Here is a 10,897-nt window from a genome sequence, read left to right as displayed (position 1 = left end):
TTTCACGACATATTTCTAGTGGATCGGACAATAACCGGTTACGAATTTGAATCCATAAATATGAGACCGTGATCACGGATCGAAAACGGATCGGATTCAGGAGGAAAACAAAAAATAATCGGATATCCGTAAACCATACAATCAAAAATGAGTTCAATAAAACACTCATATTTGATAGAGTTACTATATGCGTGAGCTATTGTTTAACAGATGAACTCCGAACTCACTAATTACTATACATGCTCTGTTAGTTTTCACTTTCGTATCAAAATCAGATTTTTAAATAAAAATTATTGATTTAGAAATCTTAAATCTTAAATTATTTTTAGATACGAATATGCGGATGTTATTTGGCTACCATATTCTTATCAGTCAGATTCCTTCGGATCGGATATATATATGGATTATCCAAAATAGATACGAAACGAATTCAATTCGAAAATTATCATATGCTTATGCATTCATCTATCCTAAAACGAGCACAACTACCAAAAGCAACCACGTCCACGCCTTTGTAATTGCAGAACCACACAACCACGAGTCTAAAATTAGCAAAAACGTCAGACAGCATAAATACGTGAGGTCTCCTTCTAGGACCGAGAAATTAACTTGCCTGTCGATTGGACCAACCCTGACAAACACCAATGGCGTTCTCATCCAAGATCACCTTGGCAACCGTCTTCTGCCTCGTGGCAGCCTCGGCCGTTGCCGTGCCGCCGGCCACCCTCCAGGACACGTGCAAGAGCGCCGGCGAGCAGGCGGTGCTGTGCAGCGTGTTGCTGTCGTCGAACCCGGCGGCCCAGAAGACGCCGGTGGACACGCGCGGGCTGGCGCACGCCGCCGTGATGGCGGCGGGGGCGAACGCGACGGCGACGGCGGAGAAGCTGAACCAGCTCTTCGACTCCGACGACATCAAGACCAAGAGCCCTGATCTCCAGCGCTGCATCGAGGACTGCACCCAGAGGTAGGTAGCACGCTCAGTATTACCTTAAAAGAAGAAGAAGAATCTGAAGCAATTCATGGGGTCTTTGATTGATCGATGTGTCGACCCGTTGGTGTACGGATGCTAGGTACCAGTCGGCGGGGACGTTCCTGAGCCAGGCGTCGTCGAAGCTGGACGCCGGGTCGTTCGACGAGGCCAACGTGCTCATCGCGGGCGCGCAGTCGGTCATCAAGCTATGCCAGAGGACGTGCCAGAACGTGCCCAAGGGGGAGCTCACCGTCTGCAGCAAGAACGTCGACCTCCTCTGCGGCATCGCCGCATCCATCACTCGCTTGCTCCTACAACACTAGGAACTCATCCTTGCATGACTGCTTCGATCAGCGATCCGGGAGTTGAATGTATGGAAACTCAAAAGTCCCCCCGGCCACACATGATGAGCCTGCCTGAAACATCATCCATTTTGGATTTCGTTTAGGAAAAAAAAATACACATGTAAACGTATGAATACTATGTGTACATGAGATTTCTTGTACAAAAAGTTGAAATTCTGTAGCTTGTGGGAAATATAGTGCTAATTTGGTGAACAGAAGCTTCACATTTGAGCCACCCCTCCTTATTCCTTTTGCACGGGGCAAAAACTACATACTGTATTAAATTCATCGGTGCATCTGGTCCTCAAACATCTATGTGCAAATTCAGTATATTTCGAGAATCGAATGGCACAAGTAAATTCAAATATATGACTTCCTCCGACGGGAACCAAGTGACTCGGATTTGTCTAAATTAGCATGTATCTACATACGGACTAAAACATGTTTAGATACATGTGAATCTAGACAAATCCGGATCACTTATTTACGTACCGAGGAGTATAGATATAATTTTAGAGGTCAGTTTATTTTTTAATTGTCAACATGTGTCTCTCTAATTTATAGATAGACAAAAGAATTGGACCTAGCTCAATTTGTTAGGAAGGTGGATTTACCAACCCACCCACACAGGTTCAAATCGTCACGAATGCAACTACGTGGAAGGCGGGCATGGAATCAATTAGAGCACGAGTATAGTGAAACTTTTGACCTTGTGGCGTCAGTGAGGTCATCCTAAACGGCGGCAGCCGGCAGGTGTCAAGATCGTTGGGGATAAATTTGGGGCGAACATCGTGGACAGTGGGCAATAGAATATATATACTTGCTTTTTGAAAAAAATTGTGTACTCAATAGTTTTTCGAAAGTAAATACTTCATACTGCATACTCCTATTTTGAATGTAAACACAATAGATAAATCTTGATATGTTTATGAAATCTCATAAATAAGTGGAAAGGACACCACATGACAATTCTGCATTTTTGTCTATAAAAGACACAGAATTCACAAAAGAAAGTTCGGAAGGATAATCACACCAATGCTACCGTCCAGAACTGAAGATGGAGTGGCACCTCCTTGTACATGCCCATGCAAGACTTCAGATCTCGTCGCCATGGCCTCACGACCGTCTTGCCCATATCAAAGAGCAGTTCCTCCACCAAAGCCCCTGGAGTTTTTACTTGAGTTACTTCTCCAGCCAGTAGGCTGGAGCTACGCGCCCTTTATTGATCTATTTAAAAATGTTAGAAAAATACAAATAAAAATTCTTTGTGTATACCTTGACATGTTACATGCTTACAAAGTTGTTTCAGCAAAAATCGATATGTTTCATGCCTTGTGCAAAAAAGACAAATCTTAGGTGCTAAAATAGTCTATTTTTCGAGGCATTATTTGTCTTTTTTACATAGGGTACAAAAAATGTTGGTTTTATGTGAAAATTTACGTGCACACATAGAACATGTCTCTCTACATGCTAAAAAAATTTCCTAATTTTTTTACCGTTTACAAATATGTTTTATACATACCGGGTGCATATGCACCCGGGATCAGATTTGGTTTTCCGATTTAAAAAGTGTTAAACAACGGAAGCAGAAACCGAACCGGTACGGCAAAGTGATACAGCAAGGCGATCGGGAGGTGGATCTAAAATTCATCTAGGGTTTCGGAATGCTGCCGGTCAGCTCCGTTCCCGGTGGTCATGGGGCCTTAGTAGTGTGGCGTACCGCGGTCTCGCTGGCGGGAAGGTTTTAGTTCTTCGTTTAGTTTTTATTCAGTATCTTCTTTGGGATGGTGATGCGGCGCCTAACTCCTGAAGTTAGAATAAGGTCCTCCGTGTCCTATCCTTGCTTCGGTGGTGCATCTAGTGCCAGCGGAGGGCGCGTGGAGTTGTGTGTCCGGCGGATCTCCCGTAATTCGGTCATCTTTTGTGTTCGATTGTGTAGTGTAGTTTCAGGTTAGTTTCTTCCAATCTACGCTTATCATCATTGGCGATGGCTGCTGCTCTGGTGCGTTGGTCCTTTGGAAACTTAGCACGACAACTTCTCGGCTGTCTCACGTCATCCTCGCTGGTGCGCCGGCAGTAAACGTTCATCGCCGGCGCGGCTGAAAAGGGGTGCGCCGGCACCACTTTCCACCGGCGCATGCATAGTGAGGTGCGCCGGCATTAGCTCTTCCACCTATAGGCTTTTTTCTAGTAGTGTCTACTACAACAAGCTCTACTACACCAAGCTTTGCTTGGCTCCGGTAATGGAGCGGCGAGGACGACGATGAGCCTTCGGCTCGCGCTAATGCCTGTAGTCGTCGCTAGGTGGTTCAATGACTTATTTGTAATTTTTATTACTTTTGGACATCTTTGTACTGCTATTGATGATTATTAATAGATCGATAAATTTTTTGCAAAAAAAAACAGTGTTAAACATGAGTAAGTTTTCAGAGCATTTTTGTAATTTCTTGAGTGTGTAAGCAACGCCTAAGAGAATATATATTATGTATGGTCAACTGCAGATATCTCGTGGCGTTGGAGAAATCAAAATTCTACAAACATAGAATAATAAAACAGATAGAAGTGGCTGGTGTAATTCTTTAGTTGGGAGCTAAAGTGGGCATGTCGCATTGCATATAAATTCTGAAACAATTGTGAATCATATCTCATATTGGAGGTTCATGATGTCATCCTACATAGTATTTTTTTTTCCAATCAAAGGTAATAAACAAATAACCTATGTATCAGTAAGCTAGTATGATACCGGCAACTGTGTGCAACACTCAAGAGAACACTCAATTGCATTAGAACATTTAACTTTTTCTGCAGTACCAATGATCAGGAGGAAATATAAAACCTTCTGATCATCTTGATGTTCTGATAGCTGTATAGTGTTGCACCATGTTGAAGGCGTGAACAATCTACAGAAAATAGATTCGGTGTTCATGAAATATTGCAAAACCATATGTTCAAATATTAAATAGGCATATAGGTCAATTCAGAGGAAACCAAAAAGGTTTCACATATTGGTCGTACCAAGATTAATTACGTATGTAATTAGATATACATGTGTCGTCCAGATTTTCCCTACTTCCATAAGATTCCTTCTATCTTTAAATATAGAAACCTAGTGCTTGACAAATGACAACTGGTTAGAAATTCAAAATATCTTAATGTTGAAAATGGCACAAGTGACCTCTCCGGACAACACTGCTAAGACAATTACTTGGAACAGAAATGTATTTCATGCTTCGTCTAAAGAGCATTGTCACTTGTATTTTTTTCCTTAATAAGCAGAGATGAAGAATAGTGCAACATGTACCTGTTTATTGCAATAACAATCAATGAACTCTCCTTTAATAATCACAATTGTTTCAATGGACCAAAAACAAAATGTGATAAGAGAATTATTAAGCCCGCAAAACCACTGTAGAAATTTTGGAAATCCATCTCTTATACCAAGCCATTGTCCATGTGTGTGATTTCAGAGTAAAATCACTTTGGACGTTGGAAGCAGCACACCACACACACACACCATCTCGTCTTCGTCATTAGGTACTTGCTGTGACCCTCCTACCCTGGCGCCCAACAAGATGAACTGCAGAGGGGGAAATTGCAGATGGCTCAGAGATGGAAGGTGAAGATCTATTGTCAGGGTTTACCTGATGAATGTGGGCTGTCACTCACGCATCGGCGTGTCACAATGGAAAATTTTACTCCCCAATAAAAGAATAATATTGCGCTTTAAAAAACGCATTATCTCTAAACCTTCTATCTCGCAAGGATACGACTACCCACCAAACTAGACAGAAAATGATTTGTTCTCTATATGTTCTTTGTGTCTCATGCGACTATCCGGATGTTGCTTTCAGTATACTTAAATGATGGCCTGATTTCAAATCATGGAAGCTTGGAACAAGAAAGATAATAACCAGATCACATGGAATAATTCATGCTACTGGTTCTGTGCTTAAGCACATTACAAGTACGACAGAAAAGTACAATAAACATGATATTATAATATAAGTTTAGTTGGATGATTTAAGGCTCAAAGCCAGGACTACTACATTGTCCATCGGACTTTCTGGAACTCATAAGATGTTCATACTTAAAATATGAAAACATGCTAGCATCATCCACGTCACATCACACTAAAGCCTTAGAGTTTCCAGTAGTTGAGAGTCTTGAGAGATGGCACATCCACCATCAAGTCGATTCTTTCATCCTCACTCAAAACTGAATCCTGCCAAAAAGCCAAAAGGACACGTTGAGATAAGAGTAGTGTCATTTGCATGTAACTATAGTTCTCAGTTAACAATGCAGTGAATATACTGGAAGACTTCATGAGATAAATTTCACATGTTGGTACTCTCTTTCCGAACTGAAAAGTGTGTAGTTTCCTAGGAATAGGATAGATATGGTACCTGACCGTTTCTAGCTTAATCTATCTAACAATAACATGCACGTCTAAATTCTTTGGTCGTAGCAATGCAGCAATTTTGTATAAAAATATGCAGTTCAAGGTTGTTGCGCGGGTGGATGCCAGCTAGTGGGAGAAGGAAGCAAACAGAAAGGTCATGGAACGGTGACACTAGCTACTTCAGAAATGTGCAACAAGCTGAAAGAAAGGAAATCAAATGTTCCCGAACGAAAGAAAAGAAATCAAATGGTTTAAGGCTTGTGCTTTCATAGACCCCCAAATCTCAAAGCAGTGTAAACCACCGAAGAGAGTGAAACGCAAGAACCGTTGAGATTAAATGATCCCTGTTCAGGATTAGGAGTAGGATGGCTGAGATTAAATGATACAACGATACCTCTTTGGTGGTTTACACTGCTTTTAAGATTTGGGGTCTATGGAAGCACAAGCATGGTTTAAATGTCACAGCAAAGCAAATAAAACAGGGAATGATAAGATGCATTAGTAGAAGTTATGTTCAAGTCTCCTCAAACCAACAGTGGAATCAGAGAAAAAACTTTAGTGTGGGGAGACCAGACTATTTATGAAACTGCATGACGGGAATGGTGTTTTGGCACATGGGAGCATATGCTCCCTTTATTTTGAAATGCATGTTATATACATTTTAAAATTTCAAAAAATTGAACCGAAAAATTCGAACGTACATCTTCACGTGCTACGCGCTCACAAAGTTGTTTCATAAAAATCCGACTTATCGTGTGACGTGTGTAAAAAAGACAAAATTCAATGCTGAAAATAAGGCTTTTCAGGACATAAATTTTCTCTTTTTTACACAGACCACAAAACATATTGGTTCCTTGCGAAACTTGACGAACGTACGTATATTGTGGAGATGTACATGTAGAATTTTTTGTCAAATTTTTTCGACATTTCGAAATATAATTTTTTGATAGAGGGAGCATTTGCACCCGGGAGCCGAATTGAATTTCCCGAAACTGCATGTAGTAAAATGACAACGGGGAATGACTGAATTCATATAGCGTGCGCGCGTGTGTGAATAAGAACTGGATACTGAATAGTATGCTATTGAAACTGTACCAAAGAAAAACAGGATGCATCTGGTCATATTCTTTTCCATCAAATTTTGCAAGTCTGGTTGTTATAGAATGATATCTATTCATGTTTTTCTCTCAACAAACATCAGTACCTTGCCTAGCGAGGAAGATGCATTTCATGTATAGGGTGTAAGTTAACCCGGTTGGAGATCATCATTTTTGGACACGTGTATTAGTATTCGGAGCTAAGAAAGAATCCACATCATTTAGTACCCTTCAAACCTAATCAATTCACAAATTTTGCTCTCGACAAGAAGTAAGCAGAAAGCCTACTTGGTTTGTTCACCATAATAAAATTTAAACTCCTCTACAAAATGGATTATAGTAATGCTTTCATTTCTCTGTCAAACAAAATGCAGTGCAGGATTCCATGTTCCAATTAATTGGGGATCCTAACATAATGGTTTTCTATACAATTATGAGTTTCTCAATTACTTACTTTCTTTAACACACATTCAAGAAAGTGACTACAGAATATAGAAAATTAAAAGCATGAGAAGCGTTACCAGTCAACTTACGTATGTTAAATGTGCACATGAACTTCAAAAGTTGCAGAACTCTATCATCAACCACATTATACTTGACAGAAATTAACTTCAGGTGTTCTGATATTCCAGTAGGTTTTTCCGTTGAACTGTAGCTCCCTTTGATTTCCACTTTATGTTCTTGTTCCTGGGAAGATGCTATCATTAAACCAAGATGAATAATCAATAAACTTCAACAGTGCAGCAATCATCTACAGATGACATATATACCTCGAAAGCAAACTGAAGAGTGAGCTTCTCTAGAACTGAAGAGTGTTTGAGAATGCAAGTTAGTGCATCAAAGTCAGGGCCCACGCACCAGTAGGCATTGAGTAATAAAGTCTTTAGCTTGTTAAATGTCGGACAACTTTTCAAATCCCTTGCAAAAATCACCTGGAATAAGTACAAACAGAATGATGGAGTAATCCTCATTAGAAATCCCAACTGGTGGCCATAAATACGGAAAGTATGTCCATTGTCTATGGATGCCAGTAATGGCTGTAAACAGCACAAAAGCTGCCATGTATTCCAACTTCCTCTTGATTTAGTTAGGCAAATCCCAGTTTTGGCTAAATAAACTGACGGCGTTACAAACTAACATGACCATCACGTGTATATTATTTTAAATCGCATTTTTGATAAGTTGACATCAAAATTAAGGAGTTGCAGGATGTAAGAAAATGTATGAACAATAATATCCCACAATTACTTTTCACAAGCACCTTTTAATGTTTTTGATGCAGAGTACAAACAATGAAACAAACATAGGACAGAGGTGTAAAACCATACCATTCCTAGTGGAGAGATCAACCGGAGATGTTTAGCATTGTAGATAGCTCCAAGAAGCACGGTATTGCTGCTTTGACCATTGTAAGAAAAACAATACACACATCTAGAACCGTTAGCACCACAGAAACCCTGATTTCTGTAGTTATGACAGAAATCGCTGCAGGCACGCCCAAGTTCCACAACTGCAGTCTCTAACATTGGCATGCTTTCAAGCAGGGGGGTTCTACCAGCAAAGCTGTCTAGTGTAAAAGAGATGAGGCATGGAGCAGAAACGCGGACTCGATGAGACTGATCGGAACGGCAAAAGATGATGCTCAACCGTTTCAGGGACAGGGACGATATCTTATCAACATCAATCTGGCAATATTGCATCTTCAGATCCTCCAATGCTGGGCAGCTAGAAAAATCAAGAAAGGCCCTTCGGAGGCATACTCCCCGAAGGTCTAATGTCCTGAGCTCCCGAGAGACAAGAGGTTGGCCTTCTATGTCGAGGAATTTATTGTCATGGAGGTGAAGGGTGAGCGCACGAACTTTACAGAACACAGCAAAACGGGTCCATAGGTTCACATAGAGCACGTCCTCTTCTGAGAACTCAGAGAGCTCGACCTCAAAAGTGTTAAGATCCCCGTACCCACGCAGGATAAACAGATAGTCCACGAATTCCCGGACATCCTTAACAGATCTCGCACCCTCAAATTCGACGATGCGCAGGCCTGCGGTGAACTTCCAGAGGTGCCGCCAGCCCGGTGCGACCAGGCACGTACGGACGGCCTCCTGCGCCGGTAGGAAAGAGAGGACATGGTGGAGGATCTCCTCCGGAAGTGCGCTGATGCGGTCGACGCCGGCCGCCGCAGGCGCTTTCTTGCCCCTCTTGCACGGAGTCATTCCGTTCAACAGGCGGCGGACGTCGACGCTGCGGGGAGAAGAAACCATCATATATTCATAACGTGCAAGGGTGGAGAGAATCGGAAGAGGAAGATCGAAGATGGCACGCCTTGCGGCGGCGTAAACTTACCTGGGCGCCGCCAAGTCCGCTCGTCGCCCGTGGCGGCGGCAGCGGACGGATAGATCGGGAAGAACTGACGATCGACGTAGTAATTTCTTCTTTCTGAAAAAAGAGAAGGGCTGGCGTTCGCACAGGACTTAAAGAGCGACGACCAACGCCAACGGTCAAATTTTGGTCTCGGATACTTCTTGCTTTTAGTATTTTCTTTCTGTTTCAGACGTGGCTTTCACGGGATTTTTTTTTAATAAATCTGATTCTTTTGAACTTGAGACGTCCAGTTCATCGAAAGTCAAAACTACATCAAAATCTGGCACAAGCGTCGGCGCCAATAAGCATGTTGTCAAACTAGTGCAATTCAGTATTTTGGAAGAAAAAGGGAAAATGTGTAGTAGCGCAGGTGCGCTTTGCGCACCTTTACCTTTTTTGATTTTTTCTTTTTTATATTTCGTAAATTATAATATATTTCGATTTGATTTTTCTGCAAGTCACTCAAACAGAACAAACAGAATAAGGGAAAAATAGTTTGGAATTTTTTTTGAAAATTAAAATTTCAAATTATTTTAAAATTCAAAATAAATTCTTGAAATATATATTTACGTAATGACATAAAAAATCCAAAATATTTTTCCCAAATTCTAGTTGTTATGTTTAAGTGATCTGCAAAATTTCAAGTTCAAAGATTGTTTGGTGTGAGAGATACAAAAATGAGAAGTTGTTTGAGAGGGAGAAAAAAAAGCTAGCACGAATCTTGATGCAAAATAGTCGGTACGGATACGGGTGCGTGCTGAGCACCTGCTCTAAAAGTCCACTCTCAAGAAAAAACCTTGTGCAATTCAACATCTTTCTCTCGCGCTGTGTCGTCTCTAGGGATGTCAGAAACAAAATACAATTGCGCCCCAAATTTTGAAAATTAACATAACTAATATATCCGAGGAAAACTCTTTACCTCAATTCGACACGGACACCGAGAGGTGCATGCATCAATTCCTTTTGTTTTATTTTTGTGTGGGCCACGACATGTGCGTGCATTTTCCTTTCTTTCCGTACGTGCTCCGTTGACTTGGCCCGCACGCATGTCTGATGTTGCTGGTTATATCTGGCCGCGTGGGTCATAGCCTAGTGCAGCACCAGTGGCGGAGCCTTAAAAGATTCAATGGGCGGGCCAGTCTAAAAGAAAGTACATTTTTTCTGTTCTGACCCATAACTAGAAATGGGTATGTACCCAGGCTATCTAAGTTTGCAAGATTGAAGAATAAATTCGTAATACAATCCATCGTGCTATCAGACTGCTAACCAAAAATTTGAGGAAAGAAAGGAAAGTACATGGATAGGAAATTTGGAGAGGATAAGGGGCTGGATTTAGTCGTGGCGTTGCTTGGCGGCTGGTGGACCTCCAACCGGTGGCCATGCTCGTGCAGCGCCGCTGAACTTGTAGCTGCCGCAATCCACTAGCCGCCCCAGGCCTGCGGGTGGCAGCGCAGCGCGGTGCCGCTAGCTCGTGCTTCACCGATTGCCCCGGCCCCGGTATTTTTATGTCTAAATCGCTAGACCTAGCGACAACCAGAGCCCCATCCCATGAGCGTGGCTTCCGTGCAGAGAGAAAACTGAGAGACTCGATTGAACCAAACAGGTTACGTAATGGGCTGATGAGCTAGGCCTTACACACATAGAAGTAACTGATTTTCTCGCAGAAAACCTGGACGGGCCATGGCCCAGGTTTGCCCGAATGAAGCTCCGCCAGTGTGTAGCACTG

At 41.9% G+C, this 10,897-nt stretch overlaps 2 protein-coding genes across 2 annotated transcripts; one reads left to right on the top strand and one right to left on the bottom strand.

The window, feature by feature from the left end:
- Positions 1 to 592: 592 nt before the first annotated feature.
- Positions 593 to 1,549, top strand: LOC127317385 (uncharacterized). Its single transcript, XM_051347949.2, has 2 exons — positions 593 to 964; positions 1,071 to 1,549. Exons 1-2 carry the CDS (start codon positions 645 to 647, stop codon positions 1,291 to 1,293), a joined length of 543 nt encoding a protein of 180 aa, XP_051203909.1. The 5' UTR covers positions 593 to 644; the 3' UTR covers positions 1,294 to 1,549.
- A 5,983-nt stretch (positions 1,550 to 7,532) lies between these two features.
- LOC127335997 (F-box protein At5g03100-like) lies at positions 7,533 to 9,034 on the bottom strand. The gene is made up of 2 exons (XM_051362740.2): positions 8,139 to 9,034; positions 7,533 to 7,742 (listed from the first exon to the last, which is right to left on the bottom strand). Exons 1-2 carry the CDS (start codon positions 9,021 to 9,023, stop codon positions 7,533 to 7,535), a joined length of 1,095 nt encoding a protein of 364 aa, XP_051218700.1. The 5' UTR covers positions 9,024 to 9,034.
- Positions 9,035 to 10,897: the final 1,863 nt, after the last annotated feature.

The sequence above is a fragment of the Lolium perenne genome, chromosome 1 (assembly GCF_019359855.2).
Source record: "Lolium perenne isolate Kyuss_39 chromosome 1, Kyuss_2.0, whole genome shotgun sequence".
Lineage (NCBI taxonomy): Eukaryota > Viridiplantae > Streptophyta > Magnoliopsida > Poales > Poaceae > Lolium > Lolium perenne.
Note: the sequence above shows the minus strand (reverse complement) of the source record. Positions and strands in the feature narration are given on the sequence as shown.

Coding starts and splice junctions, on each gene's coding strand:
- LOC127335997 (XM_051362740.2), bottom strand. CDS start 9,023: ATGACTCCGTGCAAGAGGGGCAAGAAAGCGCCTGCGGCGGCCGGCGTC. Junction 7,743..8,138: donor TGATCTCTCCACTAGGAATG/GTATGGTTTTAC, acceptor TACTTATTCCAG/GTGATTTTTGCAAGGGATTT.
- LOC127317385 (XM_051347949.2), top strand. CDS start 645: ATGGCGTTCTCATCCAAGATCACCTTGGCAACCGTCTTCTGCCTCGTG. Junction 965..1,070: donor ATCGAGGACTGCACCCAGAG/GTAGGTAGCACG, acceptor TACGGATGCTAG/GTACCAGTCGGCGGGGACGT.